Source organism: Cervus canadensis, chromosome 11, assembly GCF_019320065.1.
Source record: "Cervus canadensis isolate Bull #8, Minnesota chromosome 11, ASM1932006v1, whole genome shotgun sequence".
Taxonomy (NCBI): domain Eukaryota; kingdom Metazoa; phylum Chordata; class Mammalia; order Artiodactyla; family Cervidae; genus Cervus; species Cervus canadensis.
Genome location: NC_057396.1, coordinates 71564610 through 71590554, shown reverse-complemented (window position 1 = coordinate 71590554; position 25945 = coordinate 71564610). Strand labels below are relative to the sequence as shown.

General features: G+C 41.0%; 1 protein-coding gene and 1 pseudogene across 1 annotated transcript in view; one reads left to right on the top strand and one right to left on the bottom strand.

The window, feature by feature from the left end:
* NUP160 (nucleoporin 160) overlaps positions 1–25945 on the top strand; it is a 43082-nt gene that overhangs the window by 8785 nt on the left and 8352 nt on the right. Inside the window, exons 8-27 of the mRNA XM_043481502.1 lie at positions 7442–7519; positions 7797–7894; positions 10298–10382; positions 11909–11977; positions 13617–13700; positions 13989–14159; positions 15092–15191; positions 15456–15621; positions 16081–16208; positions 16301–16461; positions 18003–18136; positions 18999–19069; positions 19950–20109; positions 20719–20788; positions 21379–21477; positions 22227–22346; positions 22807–22902; positions 22997–23091; positions 23189–23285; positions 23379–23484. Coding sequence (XP_043337437.1) covers positions 7442–7519; positions 7797–7894; positions 10298–10382; positions 11909–11977; positions 13617–13700; positions 13989–14159; positions 15092–15191; positions 15456–15621; positions 16081–16208; positions 16301–16461; positions 18003–18136; positions 18999–19069; positions 19950–20109; positions 20719–20788; positions 21379–21477; positions 22227–22346; positions 22807–22902; positions 22997–23091; positions 23189–23285; positions 23379–23484 — 2188 coding nt within the window. The remainder of the gene's footprint in view (positions 1–7441; positions 7520–7796; positions 7895–10297; positions 10383–11908; positions 11978–13616; positions 13701–13988; positions 14160–15091; positions 15192–15455; positions 15622–16080; positions 16209–16300; positions 16462–18002; positions 18137–18998; positions 19070–19949; positions 20110–20718; positions 20789–21378; positions 21478–22226; positions 22347–22806; positions 22903–22996; positions 23092–23188; positions 23286–23378; positions 23485–25945) is intronic.
* LOC122449958 lies at positions 8229–8541 on the bottom strand (annotated as a pseudogene).

Here is a 25945-nt window from a genome sequence, read left to right as displayed (position 1 = left end):
AAAAAAAGCTTCCACTTTTTGTGCTAATATGTGAATTAAAAGACCTTAAAGGAAAATTCAGGATGAAAGGGAGCAGAGAGTTTAAAGGAACGTGGAAGGAAAGTGAAGTGAAAGTCGCTCAGTCGTGTCCGACTCTTTGCAACCCCATGGACTATACAGTCCAGGGAATTCTCTAGGCCAGAATACTAGAGTGGGTAGCCTTTCCCTTCTCCAAGGGATCTTCCCAACGCAGGGATCGAACCCAGGGTCTCCCACATTGCAGGCACATTCTTCACCAGCTGAGCCACAAGGGAAGTCCATGGAAGGATAGGTTAACCAAAACTAAACAAGAAAGAGCTAATTTGAAAGTCCGAGTGAAAAACATGGAGTTGTGAACAGGATGTAGGTGTTATTAAGTAGTGCAAGGGAAGTTAATTTTCCAAAATAATTTTGCTCACCATTCAAACATTAGCTGTTGTATATTGATGAGATATTTAGGATACAATACAATGGTATAACAGTTGTCTGAGGAGGCCTTACAAATAGCTGAGAAAAGAAGAGAAGCTAAATGCAAAGGAGAAAAAGGAAAGATATACCCATTTGAATGCAGAGTTCCAAAGAATAGCAGGGAGAGATAAGAAAGTCATCTTCAGTGATCAGTGCAAAGAAATAGAGGAAAACAATAGAATGGGAAAGATTAGAGATCTCTTCGAGAATATAGAGATATCAAGGGAGCATTTCATGCAAAGATGGGTTCAATAAAGGACAGAAACTAACTTCTGTTAGTATGGACCTAACAGAAGCAGAAGATATTAAGAAAAGGTGCAAGAATACACAGAAGAACTATACAAAAAGATCTTCATGACCCAGATAATCACGATGGTGTGCTCACTCACCTAGAGCCAGACATCCTGGAATGTGAAGTCAAGTGGTCCTTAGGAAGCATCGCTACGAACAAAGCTAGTGGAGGTGTTGGAATAGCTGAGCTATTTCATTTCCTAAAAGGTGATGCTGTGGAAGTGCTACACTCAATATGCCAGCAAATTTGGAAGACTCAGCAGTGGCCGCAGGACTGGAAAAGGTCCGTTTTCATTCCAGTCCCTAAGAAAGGCAATCCCAAAGAATGCTCGAACTACCACACAGTTGCACTCATCTCACATGCTAGTAAAGTAATGCTCAAAATTCTCCAAGCCAAGCTTCAACAGTACATGAACCATGAACTTCCAGATGTTTAAGCTGGATTTAGAAAAGGCAGAAGAACCAGAGTCAAATTGCCAGCATCCATTGGATCATGGAAAAAGCAAGAGTTCCAGAAAAAAATCTACTTCTGCTTTATTGACTACGCCAAAGCCTTTGACTGTGTGGATCACAACAGACTGTTGAAAATTCTTAAAAAGATGGGAATACCAGACCACCTTACCTGCCTCCTGAGAGATCTGTATGCAGGTCAAGAAGCAACAGTTATAACTGGACATGGAACAACAGTTCTATGTTCATTTGGAACCAGTCCAAATGAACCAAATCAGGAAAGGAGTATGTCAAGGCTGTATATTGTCACCCTGCTTATTTAACTTACATGCAGAGTACATCAGGAGAAACACTGGGCTGGATGAAGCACAAGCTGGAATCAGGATTGCTGGGAGAAATATCAATAACCTCAGATATGCAGATGACACTACCCTTTTGGCAAAAGCGAAGAACTAGAGAGCCTCTTGATGAAAGTGAAAGAGGAGAGTGAAAAAGTTGGCTTAAAGCTCAACATTCAGAAAACTAAGATCGTGGCATCCGGTCCCATCACTTCATGTCAAATTGATGGGGAAACAGTGGAAACAATCAGAGACTTTATTTGGGGGGGCTCCAAAATCACTGCAGATGGTGACTGCAGCCATGAAATTAAAAGATGCTTGCTCCTTGGAAGAAAAGCTGTGACCAACGTAGACAACATATTAAAAAACAGAGACATTACTTTGCCCACAAAAGTCTGTCTAGTCAAAGCTATGGTTTTTCCAGTAGTCACGTATGGATATGAGAGTTGGACTAGAGAGAAAGCTGAGCACCAAAGAATTGATGCTTTTCAACTGTGGTGTTGGAAAAGACTCTTGAGAGTCCTTTGGACTGCGCAGAGATCAAACCAATCAATCCTAAAGGAAATCAGTCCTGAATATTCATTGGAAGGACTGATGCTGAAGCTAAAGCTTAAATACTTTGGCCACCTGATGCGCAGTACTGACTCATTGGAAAAGACCCTGACGCTGGGAAAGATTGAAGGTGGGAGGAGAAGGGGACGACAGAGGATGAGATGGTTGGATGGCATCATCGACTCAACAGACATGAGTTTGAGCTGGCTCCAAGAATTGGTGATGGACAGAGAAGCCTGGCATGCTGCAGTCCATGGGGTCACAAAGAGTTGGACACGACTGGGCGACTGAACTGAACAGTGGTATAATCATATAATAAACAACCACAGGAATTCCCTAGTAGTCCAGTGTTGGGACTCTGAGCTTCCAGTGCACAGGGCCTGGGTTTGAGGTTTTGATCCCTGGTTGGGGAACTAATCCCACAAGCCCTGTGGCCTAGCCAAATAAATAAACTGTTGGATATTGTGTGTTTGGCACGGTGCCGGGCCCTTTATGTACATTAACAGCAAGTGCTTGGACTGTGCTTCCTCTGGGCTCATGCACTACACATACCATCCGTTTAATCCTAGTGACATTCCAGCAAGATCGGATTTGTCCTCCTCCCTCCACTGGAGCTCTGATTCCCCATGCTGGGTGCTGATCTGTCTGGGTCCCCTCCTCACTCCTGTTGGGCTCTGGTGTCCCTCTCCATCAGCTAACTGCGGGGGCAGTGAAGGACAGAGGAGCCCAGCATGCTGCAGTCCGTGAGTCAGACATGGCTGAGCGACTAAACCACAGCAGTCCCAGTCCAGCTGCCCTTTCACGTGGATGCCCTCCTCACCTCCTCGGGCGCTGACACTGCGCTAGTCCACCCCCATGCGGTGGACAACCTGCTCATCTCCTTGGACTCTAGTCCCCAGTGCAGGCCGGCACTCCGTGTGGACACTTTCCTCGTCCTGCGTGAGTTTTCACCCTGCCCCAGGCCTTCCACATAGGTGGACGCCCCCTCGCCTGGCTCGTGCTCATCGCCCGAAGCCAGGCTACTGCCCAGTATGGAGACTCTTCTTCTTACCTCCTTGGGTTCTTTTTTTGTTTTGTTTCATTTTTTACCTTTTTGGCCAAGTTGCCACGTGTGTGGAATCTTAGTTCCCTGACCAGGGATCAAACCCATGCCCCCGCATTGGAAGCAGAGAATCTCAACCACTGGACCACGAGAGAAGTCACTTGTCCTTGGGTTTTTAATTCATGCCACCCCCTGCTCGGGCTCAGTAATTTGTTAGAATGGCCCACAGAACTCAGGGAAACACTCACGTTTACTAGTTTATTATACAATAAATGCTGAAGATGTAGGTAGGCAAGGTCCAGAAGGGTCTCAAGGCATTGAGGCACACCACCGTCCCGGCACATGGTTGTGTTCCCCAGCCTGGGAGCTCCCCACATCCCATAGGGATAGGGGTTTTTACAGAGGCTTCATCACATAGGCATGATGGATTATTAACCCAGTGGCCTTTCTTCTCTTCTAGAAAACGGGTCAGGGCTGAAAGTTTCAAGATTCTATTCAGGCTTCCTCTTTCTGGTGACCAGTTGCCATCTTGAAGCTATTCAGGAGTCAGCTCTTAAAACAAAAGGCGTTCCTGTCACTCAGGAAATGCACAGGGATTTAGGAGTCTGCCGGGAACCAGGGTCAGAGACCAGCTGTTATAACAGAAGATGCTCCTGACACCTCTGTCACCACTCAGAAGGCCGCAGGTGTTTTAGGAGGCAGGGTCAGGAGCCAGAGACCGACTATGTTTATTGCCACTTCACAGACTCTGATAGAGATTTGTTGACTCTGTAGATCACATTGGAGGAGCGTTGCCATCTTAGCAATATTAAGGTTTCTGCTTCATGAACACGGGATGCTTTTCCATTTATTTAGATTGTCTTTAATTTTTTAAATAATGTTTTATAGTTTTCATGATACAAGTTTTGCAGGATTTTTTTAAATCAACTTATTCCTATATATTTTATTCCTTTTGATAGTATTGTAAGTGAAATTATCTTAATTTCATTTCAGGTTCCTCACTGCAGGTTTACAGAAATATAATTCACTTTTTTACATTGATTTTATATATATTGAACTCTTTTTAGTTCTAGTAGTGTTATAGTGGAATCCTTGGGACTTCCTATTTATAGGACAGCAACATATAAAGATAGTTTTATTACTTCCTTTCCAATTTATGTGCCTTTTCTTTTTTGGTCTTAATTTCCTTGGATAGATCCTCCAGTATAGTGTTGAATAGAAGTGATAAGAGTTGACACCCTTGCCTCATTCCCAGTTTAAGAGGGAAAGCTTTGGGTGTTTCACCACTGAGGATGATGTTAGCTGTGGATTTTTGTGCTGAGGAAGTTCCTGTCTGTTCCCAGCCTGTTGAATTTTTATCGTGAAAGAGTATTCAGGTTGGTGCCACTGTCACATTAAGACATCAGTAATTTCACCCACTGTTGCTTTTTTGCATTATCAGTCAACATATTAACACAGTGAAAAGGGCAAATAATGTAGAATTACTGTGAAGGGTTTTGACCTCACTGACCCCCTGAAATTAGTCTCAGGGACCTTTAGGTGTCTGTGGACCACATTTTAAGAACCTCTGCTCTAAAGATTAGACTGAGATTGAGTGTGTTATTCTAGGGTTGGGGTCAAATTGAGCAGTGCTATTACCTCCTTGGCTTAAGCATTAAGGTTCTGTTAATGAAGCCTAAAATCAGATACACTTTATCTTTAGCAGCCATGTAATGCTGGTGTGCCTATTCAGAGTACAATGAAGTTGAGGTCCTTTTTTTTTGTTTCCTTTTTCTAAACAAAAACCTCTCTTCAGAATGTTTTTTTCTCCCTGACCTGCACATTTGAAGTTTGCTTTTGTTTTTTACAGATTTTATTGGTTATGGTGGGTCTTTGTTGCTGCCCACCGCTTTCTTTTAGTTGGGGTGACTTGGGGCCATTCTTGGCTGCGATGCGTGGGTTTCTCGTTGTGGTGGCGTCTCTTGTTGTGGAGCATGGTCTCCATTGCTCTGAGGCCTGTAGGATCTTCCTGGACCAGGGATCGAACTGGTGTCCCTTGCATTGCAAAGCAGATTCTTAACCACTGGACCACCAAGGAAGCCCTCTTTGGTGTTTTAATCTCTGTAGTAGTTTACATCCATTCCTGTTCGTTTCATTTGTTTCTTCTTGGTTTTCTTTTGGTTCTTTGGAGACTAATTCTGTTAAGTGCATTAATTTAATCATTCTCAGCATCATGTCCTCAGTGTTATATTATGCCATATGTATTTCCATCTGGGCTTCCTTGGGCTCAATGCTTAAGAATCCACCTGCAATGCAGGAGACATGAGTTTGATCCTTGGGTTTGGAAGATCCCCTGGAGGAAAAAATGGCAACCCACTCCAGTATTCTTGCCTGGGAAATCCCATGGACAGAGGAACCTGGTGGACTATAGTCCATGGGGTTGAAAAAGAGTCGGACAGGGCTTAGCCACTAAACAATAGCAATAATAGTTTCCATCTAGGACACTAATAAAAATCTCAAACAGAAGTGCCATAGACCTGTGGTGTGGTCTGTGGAATGGTCCTGGGCCACAAATTGTTTGTTACTAGTTTGCAGTAAAATAAATGGAGAAACTGAGAGAACAGAAGCTTTTATAAGTGATTTGACATTGCCACAGACATGCATGGTTTCTGTATATCAAGTATCAGTCTGAGAGACTTCTCTAGCGGTCCAGTGATTTAAGACTCCACAATTCCACTGCGGAGTGCGCAGGTTCAATCCCTGCTTGGGGGATTAAGATTCCCACATGCCACCCAGTGGAGCCCCTGCCCCTCCCCCCAAAAAAAAACAAAAGAATATTAGTCTGGAGCAGACTAAAAAATAAAAAAAATTAAAAAAACATTCCTTCGTTCCTTTACCACAAGTGGTTTGAGAAGCACTGCACTAGACCAGCATTTTTCCAACTTTTTGGCTGGAATATACAAGATGTTTTACATTGCTATCTGGGTACCCTTATGTGGTGATGGACATAAAACAGAAAATAGTCTTCATGAAACATGTTCACCATGGGTGATGAACTGATAAACTCTTAATCTTTTTTTTCTTAAATGCCGGTTGAGACCTACTAAGTTGATTCATGTCTCACTAGTGATTTGAGATATGTAGCCTGTAAAATATAGCTGTAGGCTGGAGTGAATGTGACCACTATATATTTTTCTCATACTTCATACACTATTTTTCTCTCAAAGGGAATCACTGTATATATTTTTTTAAAGCTTCTTGTGAACAGTTGCTTATGTTACCAGGATAGAATCTTCATCACTCTTATTAGTTTATAGTATATTTTCTTTGTCAAAAAATTATTTAAAATAGTGTTCATTGAATATTTTTGAGTTTGAGATCTTTTTTGTTTTGGCAGTAGAGTTACATACAAAACATGAATTGTTTTATAGGTGTTTGTTTGTAGTGAAGATTGACTCGAGTTGATTTTTATCATGTGTATGTTTTAAATTATTTTTGGTAAAAGCATAAAAATAGGTTTCTGACCATAGATTCCACCTCATACCCAAGCATAGCTACCATGGCGGGGGGAAATAGTAAATATCAAGTGTTAGGGAGGATGTGAAGACGTTGGAACCCTTGTGCGTTACTGGTGGGGATGTAAAATGCTACAGCCACTATGGGAAACAGCTTGGCAATTCCTTAATTTCCGTATGATCAAGCAATTCGTCTTCTGGATATATACCCAAAAGAATTCAAAGTAGGGTCTTGAAAAGATATTTGTACACCCACGTTCTTAGCAACAATATTCCCAACAGCCGCAAAATGGAAGCAACCTAAATCTCCGTCGATGACTGAATGGATAAACAAGATGTGGTATTTACATAAAATGGAATATTACTGAACTTTAAAAGGAAAGAAATTCTGACACATGCTGCAACATGGATGAACCTTGAGGATATTGTCCTAAGTGAAAATACAGCTGCTAGAAGACAGATGCCATTAGGTAGAGTGGTCAAGATCAAAGAGACAGACAACAGAATGCTGGTTGCCAGGGCTAGGGGGAGGGGGGACGGGGGATTTAATGAATACAGGGTTTGTTTTGAAAAACGAAAAAAAGTTTTGGAGATTGATTGCACAAGTATAGATGTACTTAATGCTACTAAACTGTACAGTTAAAAATAGTTGAGATGGTAAGTGCTACATATATTTTACCACATATTTTTTTAAAAATTGGTTTTTGAATGCTTGTAAGTCTTGCTTGCTTAGAAAAATGGCTTGATGGTTATTTCAAGTATTAACTTAGCAACTTGTGTTTTAACAGTTCTGCGTTTTCCAGTTGGTGAGCGCTGAGAATAACCGCTATAGCCTAGATCACATCTCCTCACTGTTCACTTCTCAGGTAGATTAAATTATTCTTTGCTTATCACACAAGTACAGGAAAAAAGTATTGGCTAACTTAACTGTTGTAATGGGATTATAATCTTAAAGTGGAATATTTAATGAAACTTCATCCAGACAAAATTTTATTTGGATTTTACCAGGTTCACATGGTACCTACCATCTTTTGTTTTCATGTTTTTACCTCTCCTGCTTATACAAGTTTAATTCACCATAAAGGAGTACCTTTTCTGTCTTATTTTAACCTGTTTTTGTTTTCTCCCTACATTTCGTTCTAGGAGACACTGATTGACTTTGCCTTAACCTCTACGGACATCTGGGCCCTGTGGCACGACGCTGAGAACCAGACAGTTGTGAAATACATCAACTTTGAACAGTACGGTCCCTCTCCTCTGTCATCCTACCTACCCCAGGCAAAGTCATACTGAGAAAAGAAGGGAGCTCATTGTGTTGGACAAAAGTCAGATGTTTGCATTTAAAGGATTCAGCCCTGGGCTTGCCTATTTTCTGACATACCTTCTATTTCATTTTGTGTTCTTACCTTATGGTTTTAGGGCAGAAAAGGGATTCTTAGAGTTGGAATGACACCAAGAAAATGTATATATACCATCTTTATTGGGAGAGATAGCACATATCCAAAAATACTTCTTTTTTTGTTTGTTTTTCAAACAAGCTCTGGCTGGTTTTATTAAAGAAAAGTTGTACATGATTTACTTTTCACCAGTCTGTCCTGGCATGACCTGGGTCACCTGCACCCATGATAGCCAGTGTGCATACTCTAGTACTTTCCACGTGCTCTGCCAGTTCTGTGTTAATGCCGCTATAGCGATGGAGGCCTGTTTTGGCTAATGGGGCATAGTACTGTACTTCAGATTTCCCCGAGGCTGGGTACTTGGCAAGGATGGCCAGTTTCACTTTGCCTTGTCTGATCATTTTCAGTGTTTGCTCGTACCCCAGCACCTGCTTTCCACTTTTCATGACGGGTTGGAGCCTAGAGTTGAGCAACTCCCGCGACTTTTTCATGTTCACCGTCTTCCTGCCTTAGGTGTGGGATGCCCCCAGCCAAGGGCAGCCTCCAAGATGGCCGGGGAGCGAGAAAGATCTCAAATACTTGTAATCTGCACATTTCCTTTGCTTTTCAGCAAAGGCCGTTTCTGATACCCACATCTTCCAAAAGTCACTGCAGCCCCTTTGAGGTCTCACTGTCCTCACCCTAAGATGAGGAGTAGATTCTACAAGTACAGTGCTTCTCAAACTTTGTTTTTTAAACAGGAAACCCTTTTTTTTTCCTCTAAAGATAATGAACTCCAATATATAACAGAACCAGTATTTATGAGCATAAAATTATAACACAATTTAACATGTTGATAATCTCTAATAATTAGTTTTATTTGGTATGTCTGTTATTTTTATTTACATGATATTCATTTTAAGATTTTTAACACTTACAAAATACATTTAAGAACCGGTTTTGAATCAGACACTTGTATAATTCCTGAAATGTGTGAAGGGTCCCTGGATCATATTTTGATGCTCCTGGAACTACAGTTGACCCTTGAACAGCATGGATTTTGAATTTTGGGGGTCCACTTAATACATTGATTTTTTCACAGTAGTTACGCTAGTACTATTCAATCTACAGTTGCTTGAATAAGCTGTACCTGGGTTTTTGGAGGGTCAGCACCTGTAAACCCCCCATGTTGCTCAAGAGTCCACTATAAAGTAATTGTACCCAAGGGGTCCCTCATGACCCATATTCTAGAATAGAATTCTAAGAATGGTTGCCCCCAGGTTGACCCTGAACCACACCTCAGAAAATAGAGAGTACTCCTTATAGATGGCATTCAGGCAAAGTGGGTTAAAAAAGCAAAGAATCCAGTGTTGGGTGAGTTTGAAACCTGGTTCTCCAACTTACTAGCTGTGAGATAGCCTAAACCTCACTTTTGATGTCTTAAAATGAGGGCAGTGTATCCTTCAAAGAATTACCATAAGTTATCAATCCCGTACATGGAGTGTGGGCTTCCCTGGCAGCTCAGCTGGTAAAGAATTCGCCTTCAATGCAGGAGACCCCGGTTTGATTGCTGAGTTGGGAACGTCCCCTGGAGAAGGGACAGGCTACCCACTCCAGTATTCTTGGACTTCCCTGGTGGCTCAGATTATAAAGAATCCACCTGCAATGCGGGAGACCTGGGTTCGATCCCTGGGTTGGGAAGATCCCCTGCAGAAGGGAAAGGCTACCCACTCCAGTATCCTGGCCTAAAGAGTCCCTGTGGGCAGGGGAGCCTGGCGGGCTACAGTCCATGGGGTCACAAAGAATTGGACACAACTGAGCAACTCAGCAGATACATGAAGTATATCTAGAATTACACTGCAGAAGGTGTAGCATGTGGTAAATATAGAATGAAAGTTAGCTATTATTTGTAGATTTGTGTTTACAGTTTTAATTCAGGAAGATGCCTATTAAAAGAAGTAAGAGCACTTCTATGATCCAGACTCTGCTATGAATGAGTTTCTTTTTTTGGAAACTATTTTAAAGAGAATCCATCGTGGTGGTCCAGTGGTTAAGATTTCATGCTGTCACTGCAGGGTGCATGGGTTCCATCCCTGGTCAGGGAAATTCCACATGTTGCCTGGTGCAGCCAGAAAAAAATAGAATTGGTCAAGCAGTAGTTGCAGAGGTCAGCGATGGGATCCTCCCTGCCCAGATACTGCTCACCGCGTAAGCTTCGTTTTTATTTGTCACCTTCACGTGGACTGATGGGCTTTTTTCGCTCTGTAGTAATGTTGCAGGTCAGTGGAGTCCGGTTTTTATGCAGCCTCTGCCAGAGGAAGAAATCGTCATCCGGGATGATCAAGACCCCAGAGTGAGCAACGCTAAAGTTTTATATAAGGAGATGATTTACCCTGATCATCAGTTTGAGAAGAACCAGTTGTATTAGCAGAGCTCTTTGAGCTGCAGATGAAAGAAACCCACCTCAAACTGCTTTGAGCTGAACATACTGGCATGGCTGGAATAATGCCTTTAGGGCTTCATCTCTCCTTTGTCTCTATTCTGCTTTCCTCCTTTTGGGGTTCATCGTTGGGCAGGTTTTCTAAGCAAGCTTACCTCTGTGAACTTAGCAACTCCAGAGAAAAGAGAGAGCTTCTGTTCCAGGTCATGGAGTTGACCCTGGGCTGACTGGAGTTATGTGCTTATTCCTGACATGGTCACCCTGATCGGAAGGAATAGAATATTCTGGCTTGGCATGAGAAACATGTCCAGCCTGGACCCTCTTATCGTGGAGAGTGAAGTTCAGTTGGGTGTGGGTATAGGAGGAGTGATTCTTCAGAGAAAGGTAAGGGGTTTGTTAGTAAAAGAAAGGGAAATGGATTCTGTCCACTATACTAACCATGTGAATAGATGCATAGAAACAAAAACTAGAAACAAGATAAGTTCTCATAGAGGTATATACTATGAAGAACACAAGTTTAAAAGGTAGTGCAGTAGGGAGCAAAACAGGCCAGGCTCCCTGTTTTTCAGGGACATCCTCAAGGTAAACGGAAGAAAAACTTGATGCATTTCTGTTAAAATGAACTTAAAGATTATGGGCTCTGGGTCTGAGACGTTAACTCTTTGGTAGGATTGGAAAACCCATTTTGAGTACCTGAAATTGAATATTGCTATATTTTTAATCCCAAGAGTTTTTTGGCACTTAACTTGTGTCTAAAAGTCAAAATCACGTGCTAATTTTTTGAAATTCTTGTTTTTCTCCATTTGGTCGTTTTATAAATATCCCCCAGAACCTGAGTGGAAGGAAGGAAACTTGAATGAAGGTCAACCAGATTTGCTACTTATTGGCAAATCTGGTTTATAAAATTTGATCAGAATAGTCAGACAATATGAGACTTTCCATTTTGTTCTCCCTACTTCATTTCCCCACTTGTTAGAGCTTATTGCAGTTTCGTTTGTTTTTTTATATATATAATGCCTGTTCTAATAATTGGTTCCTTTCCTTTCATATTTGAACCGTAAAATGAGGCCTTTTGTGAATGGTGTAGAAACCAGCTTAGTTTAATTGTTCTCTTGCTGGTGTTTATGACTGATAACCTAGGTAAGAACTCTTCACCTTTAAGATTGGCGTTTGATAAGCTGACCCACTGAAGTGCTCCTTGAGGAACACAGCGTTCTCAGTGCAGTACATCCCGTGGATTCAGAGATGCTACAGGCTTCACTCTCAGTGTGAAAATACGTGACTGCTCCGCCACTCTGCTCTATGCAGAGGGCGAAATTTCCACGTTCATGTAATAGAAATGCAGACTTCAGTTTTAATATGTTGGATTCTTCATTCAAATTATCCCAAATTTTATCTTTTTTAGAATGATGCTAACTCTTGCTTCAATGTTCCAACAGGAGATGTATTTGCAGAGTCTTTTTACACCAGGGCGATTCATTAATGCAGCCTTATGTAAAGCTTTACAGGTCAGTGAAAAAATATTTCATGTTGATCTAACACTCTCCTATAGCTATCATTATATAGTTAATAATTACTATTAATTTTTGTTGTTTTGTACATACTAACCCCAGCATAGTTTTACAATTATATATACAGGTGTTTATAAATACTATTGTAATTTTTTTAAAATGTTCTTTCCATAAGAATACCAAGAGTCCCAATGGGGAGAGAGGATTAAAGGCACTTTCCCAATGACCAGTGAAGCATAATAATAGTAAAGAAGAAACTTGTACCTACACCATTATAAAAACATACCTTACTACACGGCATATACTCTCTATACTAGAAAGAAATTTTAAATGTTTTCTTGGATAGGTTTGCTGGTACTGTTTTTACACTTGTTAGTACAGCAAAGGTCTGATTTGGTTCAGGTTCAGGAAAACTCTTAAAAAAATCTAAGCTTCAGAGTTACAGGGTATAAGAGATGCAAGTCACTTAGACTTCGTTAAATTGCCACTTAGCTTCATGAATTTGAAATGATCACTCAGAATTAAAAAACCCCTCAGGCTCTTCTGATCTGACCTCCCACACAGAGCAGAAATAACCTTCCGAGGCTTCTCTGACAGCCAGCTAGCCAGCTTCTAGTTGTCTCTGCCTCCAGTGACAGGCATCTCAGCTGCTCCTCTGTGACTTTTCATTCAGAACTGTGCCACCTGAAAGTTTGTCCCAGGGTACTCCCTGGCAGTCCTGTGGTTAGGACCCGGCACCTTCACTCTTGGGGCCCAGGGTCAATCCCTGTTTGGGGAACTAAAATCCCACAGGCCGTGTGGTGCAGCCAGAGAAAAGTTCATCCAAGTATTAGATCAGATTTAAGCCTCCATCATTTAGGTGGCATCTCTCTTTGGGAACTTCATAGAACGTGGCTCTTTTCTATAAAGCAGCTCTTCAAGTCTTTTAAGCATTTTCCATGTTATCTTTCTCCAGAATCCATGCACCCCGTCCCTTAACTTTCTCCCAGGTGATGTGGCTTCCAGATCCTTGACTTTTCTTCTGGGTACATTCTTGAATATCTGGCTATTCTGTGTTTTCTATTTTCTCTTTAATAAAACTCCACCATAACACAATCACTTACTTCTAGGGCATTATTTCTCTCATCACATCAGCCCTTCTTGTTAACAGTAATCAAATGTACGATTTCTCATGGTGTCTCTTGCAGGCTGAGACGCTGACTAATCAGTAAGGCACCGATCACAAGCTTTACTTTAGGAGAACCTTTCCCAGCAGAGTGGCCTACCTCCATCACTGCTCTCGCTCACCTTTGTGCCTGTCAGGATGTTATTTGGCATCATGTCACATCTTCCTCCCAGCTGAGCAGTAGACGTTATGTTTCCTTTTGTTTTTTGTCATGACCCAAATGTACCCTATTATAATTCTTGCGGGTTCATGAGTTTTTATAGTTTATCCTGGACTATAGAAGCTATTTCAACTTGCTGTGATCTCACAATGAGAAATTATTTGCACAATGTTAAGAGTAAATATGTTATTTCAGGCATGTCCAGTGTTTATTGTATTGTTATATATTGCCTCAATGTCTTCTGGAGCATTTTTCATTTAGTTTTTAGTATTATGTGGTACTCTAAAGTGTCTCTTTGTGTCTCTTTTCAGATTTTCTGTCGAGGAGCTGAGAGGAATTTAGACCTTTCCTGGACAGAACTAAAGAAAGAAGTTACTTTAGCTGTTGAAAGTGAGGTGAGGTTTGATTAAAGAAAGAAAAACAATTTCTTTCATCTCACTGTGGGGCAGATTGGTACTGAGAAATTGTTCAAATTGTTCATTGGACCTTGTTACTAAGAAATACAAATTTCTAAAACTTTTACTTAAAGATTTAGATACGTATTTACAGAGTCTGTGGCATACATACATAAGGAATATTCACCTCCCTATAGTTTAATAAAATGATATTAAACATTTATGTTTAGTGGAAGAAAATATCCCAAATGGTATCAAGAGTTTCTTTTTCTTTTTTTCCTTTGCCAGCTCCAGGGAAGTGTAACAGAGTATGAATTTTCCCAGGAAGAGTTCCGAAGTTTACAGCAGGAATTCTGGTGCAAGTTCTATGCCTGCTGTCTTCAGTATCAAGAAGCCCTTTCTCATCCTCTTGCCCTGCATTTGAATCCACACACAAACATGGTGTGCCTGTTGAAGAAAGTAAGACAGCAGAAACCCACAGAAGAACTCCTATAGGCTGTTCAATGGGTCTTTCAGAATGTAGTGTCTGTTGTATATTGTAGTTAGCTTTTAGGACTTTGGTGGGTTTTCTCTTGGCGGGGGATCCTCAAAATTATAGTTAATTTGTGTTTAAATAGTCTTCTGCACTATTTATACTTTTTTGCATCTTGTTCATCTTTTACATTGAAGTGATTCCTAATTTGATAGTTACGAGAATAGCACGAAGCACTTCTATATCCCCTCCACCCAGATTCACCATTTATTAACTTTCATTTGCTTTTCTTGAGCCACTTGAGAGTTAGTTGTAAATATCATGCCCCTTGACCCTGACATATTTTAGCATGTATCTAAGCACAGCGACATTCTTTCATAACTGCAGCACAATTTCAACATCGGGCATTTTTATATTTGTATATATTCAGATTTTACTAGTTGTGCTTAGAATTTTTCTTCCTTGATCTAGGATCCAATTCAAGATCTTGCATATATTGAGTTGTCATGTATCTTTACTTAATCTGCAACTGTTGTCAGCCTTTCTCTGTCTTTCATGACACTGACTTTTTAAAATGTTTATTTATTTGGCTGCATCTGGTCTTAGGTACGTCCTATGGGATCTTTCGTGGCCGCATGCCTGCTCCCTCGTTGTGGTACGAGAGCTTAGTTGCTCCAAGCCCCGTGGGATCTTAGCTCCCCCGCCAGGAATCCAGCTCTTGTGCCCTGCATCACAAGGCGGATTCTTAAGGGAAGTCCCAACATTGACCGTCTTTGAAGGCTACACCTGTTCCTTGGTAGGGTGTCCTTCAGTTTGGATTTGTCTGGGGTCTCCTCATGATAAGATTCAGGTCTCAACTACTTTATACCTTTAAACACTCACTGAGAAAATAATATAACTGGAAGATTTGTACTTGCAGGGGTACCTGTCTTTCCTTGTGCCTTCCTCCCTAGTGGATCATTTGTATCTCCTCCCTGATGAGAATCTTTTGACAGAGGATGAGACAACCATATCTGATGGTAAGAGTGATTATTATGTCCCATTGAAGCTCCTTTCTCCTTAAGCCCTATGCTTTCATTCAAACAGATAGAAAAAACAACTGCCACTGTGACCTTTCCTGGTCAGTGTACCTCATTCTACATTTTTTAAAAAGCTGAAGAGGCCTAAGCATCTCCAAGACTTCAGATAGCTACCTGTCATTTATTGTTAATAATTTTTTTAGTATAATATTAACTAGCAGCTCTTCATTGACCTGAGACATGAACGTCACCTTTCTCTCACAGACGTGGATGTTGCTCGGGATGTCATGTGTCTTATAAAATGCCTTCGGCTGATTGGAGAGTCAGTAACTATGGATATGTCAGTAATGATGGAAATGAGCTGTTACAACCTACAGTCTCCAGAAAAGGCTGCGGAACAGATTCTGGAAGATTTGATCACTATTGATGTGTAAGGAGAATTTAGGGTAAAGTCCATTTCCTAATGGAAATTTAGCAATTCTTAGTGTCAATATCAGATTTAAATGTACATTCAGATATGTACAAAGTAGTCGCTTAAAGTGAGTTGCCATGATTCTAAGTAGCTGTTTCAGCTTTTAAACAGAAAATCTAACACGTGAATTCAAGTCTGGAAACAGACTCATGAATTATGGTCTAGCTATTAGCTATGAACTGAGCTGTAAATTCTAAAATGTAAACGTATTTTCTCTGATACATTTTGCCTGTCATTTCTGGAAAAAATGAAGGAAAATTTGCTACATGGCATGAAAGTATCTTGTATACCAGAGTGATTACTTCACTCCTGTATTATATGGCTGGTTTTCCTGTTTGATAGGGCATTTACCTTATAGGGCGTAAAGAATCTATCATATACATTCTCAGAGGTAATAGTTTTCTAACTTCCTTATAGAGACAATGTGATGGAGGATATTTGTAGTAAACTACAGGAGATTAGGAACCCGATCCATGCCATTGGACTTCTAATACGGGAAATGGATTATGAAACAGAAGTAGAAATGGAAAAGGGATTCAATCCAGGTAAATGACAAAGCAACAAATACACCTTTTGATTTAGAGAAAACAATAATACAGTTAAATTTTTTTAATTATTATTATTTTTTAATTCACAGCTCAGCCTTTGAATATTCGAATGAATCTTTCTCAGCTCTACGGTAGTAGCACAGCGGGGCATGTCGTGTGCAGAAGTGTGTGTAAAATCGCCAGCACACGCTTCCTCATCTGCCGAGACCTTTTGATCTTACAGCAGCTCCTAATGAGGCTAGGAGATGCGGTAAGTACTACTTGAGGGAAAGCTCGTAAAATCTGAAACCTTGTCTTGACCTGCAGGCACATCAGAACATCAGCTCTGAGAGCACAGGGACGCCTGTCTTTGTCTACTGCTCTGTCCCACATGCTCAGCCCTTCGAAGGTCCTCTGCGAATACGTGTTGATTTAAGAATGAGTGAGCCGAAAATTGCAGATTAAGAATGTATATGAAAAAAAAAAGAATGTATATGAAGCAGGGTGTTTTACTCTTAACCTTTGTGTATATAATGGTGGGATAATTTTCCAGGATGGTTCTACCAAAATGTCGTATTACTAGTACACCTCTGGCTGTGATCCCAGGGTACCATTTAGGATGGAAGAGAGAGGAAGAAAGAGAAAAAGACCTTCTCTACTTCTACTGTACAGGATTTACCCTAAGCAGTTTTGAAGTTGCAGAGTGTGTTTTGGGGTCCTCCCTGCTCCATTCTGTGCCTCCGTTTCCATCCTAGTCTTTGAAGCCACCAGGCTCTTGTTGCCAGGCTGCTGTCCTGCCAGAGAGCTGTCCTGCTCTCCCCCTCCTCCCCGCCTTGAATGTTTCACATTCCAAAGTTGACCTTTCTGCCCACCATCAGAAGGCCCGTTTATCTCACTCATCTGAGCCTGACAAGGAAGCAATCTGATTAAACTAATTCATATTAATATATAAATAACTGAATGCCCTTTGGAGCTCCCGGGGGTATTTATGCTTTTTAAATTTGAATTTATTAACTCAAGTACATAGCTAATGGCAAAGTTTCAGGTAAAAGATGAGGAGAAAACATTCCGGAAGATGATTGGTTCAGGACCACCAAGGAGAAGCAGGACCCTTTCCTGAAAGTTGTCTGTTAGCCTCACAGCTCGTGGGATCTTAGTTACTTGACCAGGGATTGAAGCCAGGCTTTGGCAGTAAAAGCCCAAGTCCCAGCCACTGGACCCCCACGGAATTCCCCTTGTGGTTCTGTTTTTTGTTTTGTTTCATTTTTTGAGTTTGTATTGTATTTTAATATTTATTTATTTGGCTGCATCCAGTCATAGCAGGTACCTGTGGGGTCTGTTTCCTGACCAGGAATTGAACCCATGCCCCTAAAGTAGAAGCGTGGAGTCTTAACCACCAGCCCAACAGGGAGTCCCAAAGTGACACACATTTTTAAGGCTAATGATATTCTTGTCAAGTTTTCCTCTAATGCTCATACTTATTTTTACCCAAAACCAGAAGATTAAGAAATGTCTTAGATTTCCCTATTCCTCTTCTTGAGTCCTGAACCTACAAATTTGGTGAAAGTTAAGCTCTTTGTTACTGTTTTCTGTTTTACCATCAGCTCCTGTGACCTGGTGAGCTCTTTTTTATTATTTTGTACTGTTAAGTGGGTAGATCCTTTTGCTGCCTGCTATCCCAAAATGTAATAGGTGTGTTGCTTTTATGTATGCCCTTTGTAACTGTGTTTGTTATTTTACTGCCACCTGAACCTAAGGGTTATCATTACTAAATGCTATTTACTGTCTCACCCACCCACCCATGACATATAGGTGATCTTGGGAGCTGGCCAGCTCTTTCAAGCCCAGCAAGACCTACTGCATCGAACAGCTCCCCTACTCTTGTCTTATTACCTCATTAAGTGGGGAAGTCAGTGCTTGGCAACTGATGTTCCAGTTGACACATTGTGAGTTTCAGTGTTCTGATTATTTTAAAAATAAATTGTGAGTTTAATGATTTTTTTCCATTGTCTGATAGAAAAGCAAATTAAATATTATGCTGTAGCCTTATATGCCTTTAAGATTCAGAGCTTTTAGATAACTCCATTTTCTAAAGGTTAAAGGCAAGTTATAAGAATGAAAATAATATAAAAAAGAATGAAAGCAATAAATATGTATTATTATATGTGTGTATGAATAATGTAAAGACAAATCCTGTGGAAAGCAAAGTAGGAAGATGAGGTCAGTTTGCCTTATGACTCAGGGAACCCATCCCGGTGCTCTGTGACGACCTTGGGGGTGGGACGGGGTGAGGAGTGGGAGGGAGGGGACATTTGTACACCTGTGGTTGATTCACGTTGACATGTGGCAGAAACCAGCACAATATTGTAATTATCCTTCAATTAAAAATAAATTTATTTTTTTAAAGATGAGGTCACAGAGAAAGTTAGGCCACACACAAAAATATGCTAATTATTAAGAGTAGACTGAGATTCTTTATAACCAAAATAAGAAAGAAGATTTAATGTGTACCTAAAAGACTCATGTTTCAGTTAGATAAGCCACTTTGTTTTCTGGCGAGGGAAGGCTTTTCGTGGCGTGGAGGCCTGAGGAACTCCTGCTGGCTTCTCCTTGAAGGATCACTGGGTCACACGATGGGCCGCAGTCTAAGCCGCAGCTCGTTTTCCAGGCATTTCTGTGCTTTCAGTGCAGCGCTCATGTGTAATTTCTTAGTGAAATTGACAGTGTTTTAATCGGCTAACTTGTTGAAGTAATGTTAGCATAGGAAAATATATTGAACTTTTTTGTTTTTTTCCCCTTTCCTCACAGGGAGTCTAATCTTCAACATTTATCAGTACTGGAACTAACTGACTCTGGTGCTTTAACGGCAAATAAGTTTGGTAAGGATTGGACTGTGCATGCATTTGACTTTAAGTTTGGTCGTTATTGCGTGTTCATTAAAGTGGTCTTTTGCCACCTTTGCTTCAGAAAAGGTGCCTCACCTGTGCTTTCCGTCTGAGAGGGTGTAAGCACGCTGTGTCCTGAGACCTCTCCGGTTGTGACAAGTAGTACCGGGTCAGACATAAATGAAGGGTGTTGCCTGGATATATGCGCATGTGTGTGTGCTCGGTCGTGTCCGACTCTTTGTGACCCGATTGGCTGTAGCCCCCCAGGCTCCTCTGTCCCTGGGATTTCCCAGGCAAGACTATTAAGAATAGGTTGTCATTCCCTTCTCCAGGGGATCTTCCCAACCCAGGGATTGAACCCATCTCTCTGGTATTGGCAGGTGGATTCTCTACCACTGAGCCACCTGGGAAGCCATATATATATGGTGCACACACACACGCATATACATATGTACAACCGCTTTTCCATTCTATACTGACACTCCATTGATTAATCATATGACTTTTATAATCTTGTCTTCATCAACAAATATTCAAAAGGAGTCCTCTCTCATGCTTGAGAACCATTCTGGAGAATTTATTTTGTGTTTTGGTGTAAAATTTAGAATCTTAGGACTATATTGGAGACACTTCTAGAGAAATAGCTTGACTGTCATGTTTATTTAGTGGGTTTTTTTATTGCATTTATATAGTACTTCATAGTTTACAGATTGCTTTTATTTATATTGCCATTGATTATACCAATGATGCATTTTATGTTTTTAAATAACAAATGTCCTTTGTTACAGGTGTAAAATGAATTGGTAGGCTGTCTTAATTGAAAATTTATACTACTGTCACAAGTTGGTGACTGTTAAAACTTTTTATTTTTAAGTGTCTAGCCCTCAGACAATTGTGGAATTATTCTTCCAAGAAGTTGCAAGAAAACACATTATATCTCATCTGTTCTCTCAACCAAAGGCACCTCTAAGCCAAACTGGATTGAACTGGCCAGAGATGATCACCGCAGTTACCAATTATTTATTGCAGCTCTTGTATCCTTTCATTTAAAAGCTAATTGGAAGGTTTTTTTCTATCCAAATAGTCTAAGATTCAGGAATATTCTGCCTGTGTAATGAAAAATTATAATGAGGTTGGATGTTTACCCCCCCATCCCAATAAGAAATGATAGTTATTTTCAGGTATCCCTTTTTTTTTAATTTGTTTTTTTGCTCAGGGGTTGAGCCAGATTTTATTGGTGCACACACAGTTAATACCTAGATCGCTTTTAAAACATGCATTTATCAGATATTTATTGAATGGTTTTGTATCCCAAGCCCAGTGTTGGGTACTGAGTATCCATTGGCATAGTATGCTTGGGCAGTACACTAGCTAAAATTAGAAGTGACCACCGAGACGTGAAGCCCGTGCTTCGGTTCGCTGTTAGCTGCATTCTAATCCAGGTGACCAGGCCCCCAGTACGCAGCCTCCCCACCGTGTGTGTCTGGTGTTAAAGCTGCACAGTTACGCAGGGAGAGCATCTGCTGTGCCACCTCCTCTTTACCTCCTTTTTAATCAGTAAGCCATTTCATTGAGCTTAGATGCCCAGTGTGTATATTCAGGCTTTACCAAAGCAGTAAAGAATCTCCTAAACCAATGATTAGATGGCCTAGCAATCCTGGCTGTCTCTTTCTAGAATGTTTGATGGGAAATTGTCAGTATGTACAATTGCAGGTGAGTACCGTTGACCATTTCAGGACAGTTATTCTTGTAAAGAATGGGATTTCTAGAACTTTTTTTTTTGTAAATGTTTCCTGCATTTTAATTAGGCTGATAAGACCCACAGTAATTTACACTGGATTACACGGAAACATACACCAGAGAGATTTTCTTTACTTCATTCTTGGCAGTATCATTCCTAACACAGTGTTTTATAAAGTACTTTTTTGTTAATTCTCTCTATTGGGTTCTCTTTATAGAAAGAAAACATATTGTCTTCGTATAAATCCTTCACTGGAATCTAGTCCGTTGAGCCAGTAAATACCAAAAGTTGGGAAATTGCCAAGATGGAAAGTGTGTGTTTGTTTTCATGTGATAGTGTTATTAGGGTCCTGTTTGCTTTCTTAAAGTGTCTAATAACATATTAATAGTTTAAGAATAGATTAACAGGATTTGGTTTTAACCTTCAGATGCTTTCTGAAAATACTGCTTTTGTGTTGAGTGACCACTATCTTCTCTCCCTCTGAAGGAGATATTCATGGAAATGAATATCTCCTTAAGGGATATTTATTCTCTAATCGGAAACCATCTCTTTTGCCTTTAAGGATTATATTCAGTTGCTGCATCCGTGGTGTCAAGTCAACGTTGGTTCCTGCCGATTTATGCTGGGACGGTGTTACCTGGTTACGGGAGAGGGGCAGAAGGTAAACTGCGTTTGAAAGATGAGCAAACTTTAGTGCAAGGAGGATACTCAGTTTCCATCTCAGGGAGGGGACTGGCGGCATAGAATCCTCCAGATAAGGGTGAAGAAGACTAATAGTGCCAGTAAGGGGCATGATCTGCCTGTGGGGGCCGTTTAGCTCCATGTACTTTACAGGTTATTTAGGACACAGGAAAATATGAAGAAGAATACTTTAAAACCCTCCTGCCCCTGTGCAGTGCTTTTAGGGATACGTTTTTGTGACTAAACTATTTCTCAGTTACATTGTTTTTATAGCACGTTTTTTTATGCTGGTTTTTTTCCCATTATGGTAGTTTACATTTCTGATTTTTTTCCTGACATCCTACTATGTAAACTTTCAGAGGTAAAGAAAAGTCCAAAGACTTTCATACTAAATCCCCCACTCAGATTCTACAAAAATTAACATGGTGCTATAGTTGCTGTATCATAGGTATCCATCAAATATCTTCTTAAAGTTTGCTTTCTAATTAGCAGCATTTAAGTTAAAAAGTAGATAAATTAAAGAAAATATTAAATAGTGTATCAGAGAGAGTTTAGATAAAACAAACAGTAAATGCAGTCATTTACTTACTTAATAATTACTTACTTAAATAATTTTCTTTCCTTTTTTTTTTTTTTTTTTTGCTTTCCTCGGTACAAGAACTCTTGGCTCATAGTATCTGGAAGTGGAGCAGTCTATTATACTCACTTTATCTCCTTCTGTTCCTCCAGGCTCTGGAATGTTTCTGCCAGGCAGCGTCCGAAGTGGGCAAAGAGGAGTTCTTAGACCGCTTGGTCCGTTCAGAGGATGGAGAGACTGTGGCCGCCCCCCGGCTGCAGTATTATGATAAGGTGCTGGCGTGGTTTGGTCCTTCTTACAGCGCCCTGGGTAAAAATGTAATAGGGGCGGGGAGGCAGATAAAGGATATACACATATATATAAAATGGGTGAACAGCAAGGACCTACCGTATAGCTCAAGAACTACACGCAGCATCGTTTACTTTTGACGCCCCTGGGGCCTCGTAGCTGCTCACAGGCTTTCTGCAGCTGCATCCAGCAGTGGCTGCTCTGCTGGTCGGGCCGGGACTTCTCACTGCAGCGGCTTCTCTCGTTCAGAGCACAGGCCCTGGGGCGCAGGCTCAATGGTTGTGCCTCACGAGCTTAGTTGCATGTGGGGTCTTCCTGGGCCAGGATCGAATCTGTCTTCTGCACTGGCAGGTGGACTCTTAAGCACTGGATCCCCAGGGAAGCCAAAACATGAAATGAAATAAATTGTATTCCCATCTGAAGTGCTCTTACATTTCTCCCTAGGTTTTGCGTCTGCTGGATGTCGTAGGTTTGCCTGAACTGGTTATTCAGTTGGCCACATCAGCAATAACTGAGGCAGGTGATGACTGGAAAAGTCAGGTGAGGACTAACTGTATTCTGTTTGTTACCCTGAGCTTTATCACGGGTGTGGTATCTTAACTTCTGTTCTTGTTTCCCCGTATTTGACACTCAGGCCACATTAAGGACATGTATTTTCAAACATCATTTGGATCTAGGTCACAATAGCCAAGCCTATGAAGCCTTAACCCAAATCCCTGACTCCAGCAGGTAAGCAAACCCATGATCTTATTTAGAGGAGGCAGTTTACCAGCCCTGTGTAATCCACAAGGAAAATGTACATTTGTATCCCTTTCTTTCCTTCTAGGCAGTTGGATTGTCTGCGGCAGCTGGTGGTAGTTCTCTGTGAACGCTCCCAACTTCAGGATCTCGTGGAGTTTCCCTATGTGAATCTGCATAATGAGGTCATCTTATTTATCCACTGATGGCTGGACGCAATTCTGGTGGTTGTCATGATGGCTGTTAACGTTGATATCTGACTGCTTCCCCTCCTCTAGGTGGTGGGAATAATTGAATCACGGGCAAGAGCTGTGGACCTCATGACTCACAATTACTATGAGCTTCTGTATGCCTTTCACATTTATCGTCACAATTACCGGAAGGGTGAGCACTTGAAGCATGTCATCTTTGTGGGAGGCAACCTAATCAGTTGTTTCATGCATTACAAAAAAAGATTATCTGTTTGACTTATGTAATTTTTACCTTATTTTTACCACTGGACAAGTGTTCTCTACAAGCATTTGGGGAACTTATGTTTAAGTTCAAGATTTGCTTCACCTCTTTGTAGATTACCTGTTAGCCTTAGAGACAGACACTTCGCTGCCAGAATTCCCTGGCAGTCCAGTGGGCATTAGGACTCCATGCTTTCACTGCAAAGGGCCCGGGTTCAATCCCTGGTCAGGGAACCAAGATCCCCGTAAGCTGGTCGGTGCAGCAAAAAAAAAAAAGCTATTTCTCCCATTTTAGAACATTCTTGAAGCATTGCCATTGAGATGGCATTCTGTGCGTATCTTTCATCTGATTATCAAAGAAGCTTTGTTTCACTAAAGGCACCTTGAGTCTTAGGGCTGGTTTTAAGTTCCGGTACAACTTTGCCTTTGGCCTTTCTTTCTGCTTTGTTGTTGCTGTTGTTGATTTACTGATTGATTGATTTTTGGCTATGCTGAGCCTTCCGATTTTCTATAGTTATGGTGAGCAGCGGACACGCTCCGACCGCAGTGTTTGGGCTTCTCATTGCGTCTCACTGTTGTGAAGCACAGGCTCTTGGGCACACGGGCTCAGTGGTTGGGCTTCGAATTGCTCCATGGCTTGTGGGATCTTCCCAGACCAGGGATCGAACCCATGTCTCCTTCATTGGCAGGCAGATTCTCTAGCAATGAGCCACCAGGAAAGCCTTTGACCTTTCTTTTCTCTTACTTTTGCTGATCCTTTAGAGACTAAGTTATGGACATTATGACTCAATGCATAAACACCTCATATGCATTTCCAGGACATTTTCTTATATAACTGCAAATTGAGAAAATAATTAATTTTGTGAACTAAATGTAGGTGTAGTGCTCTTATCTGACATGCTATTCATATTTAAATATTGCCAAACATGGTGATTTTTTTTAATAGTACATTTCCCTCTTGCTGTCCTCCCCCCCGATCTGGGATCATGTCTTGAATTTAATTGTCCTGTCTGTTTAGTCGCCTTTAATCTGGAGCATTCTTTCAGCCCTACTTTGCCTTTGATGACACTGATATGTTCGAAGAGAACGGGCCAATCATTTCTGTAGAATGTTTCTGAATTTGGATTTATTTGACGACAATGAGATCTTTTATCAGGTCAGCTAAAATTAAGGGATTACATGTCTGTTTTAAGATCATATTTTACAAGATAATCATTGTGGTTACACTTTGGAACCACTAACCTTTTTATACTGTTTTCACTCAGGAATTTTTTTTAGATTTTTTATTGATTTTCATTGGAAAGAATAGATGGAAATAGTTCATAGGCATGCTCTTAATATTACTAATGGTAAAATGTGTTTGCGTCTTCTTTGAATAATACAAGGAAGGCAGAATAGACAATTCAAGATATCTCACTGCTTTCACAGTGACAGCATCCATCGACCTGATTAAGACCAGTTTAGCTGGATTAACGTTCAGATCTTTCTGGAGCAAGGCTGTCTTTCTGACAAAAACGTCAAAAGTATTTGTTGGGATGAAAATGAAAAAAGAGTTTGATTTGGTGTGAAAACTGAAAGAGAATTTTAAAATCTGTTTAGTTTCTGGAGTCCCATGCTGTCTCAGAATAGCGATGAGAGTATGATCTTGGGGGTCTTCCCTGGCAATCCAGGGGTTAAGATTCCAAGCTTCCAACACAGGGGACGCATGTTCAGTCCCTGGTCGGGGAGCAAAGATCCCGCATGCCATGCGACTCAACCGAAAAAAGCGTTTATGACCTTGAACAGACACTCAGATCCTGAGTGGGCACAGGTGGCCACAGAACTGAAGCTATTTCTCCGAGCTGGTGTTCTGTGCTACCCGGGTATGTAGTATCTAACCTTGAAACATTTTAGATGTTTGCAGAACGTTTTTTTTTCCCCCTGCCTTTCTTGGGGGTTGTAAAGTACATGTGACATAAACTACTGTCTGAACCGTTTTACAGGTTTAGTAGTGTAAGCACCCTCACATGACTGTGTAGCCAATGTCCAGAATTCTTTTCACCTTGCCAAACGGAAGCCATACTCCTTAAACACCAGCTTCTCATTCCCTCCTTCCCCATCTCCTGGCAACCACCATTCCACTCTCTGTCAACAGATTTGGCTACCAGAATCCTCTAGCATCTGACTTTTTATGACTGGCATATTTCACTTGGCATAATGTCTTCAAGGTTCATCCATGTTGTAGCATCCATCAGAATTTATGATACTCTATTGTATGGATGTATTGATAACAATTTTGATGGAACCTGGGATGTTTCCATCTTTTGTTTGTTATGAATAACACTGCAATGAACAGGGATGTACAGATAATTCTTTAAGACTCTGCTTTCAGTTGATTTTTTTGGGGGGAGGGG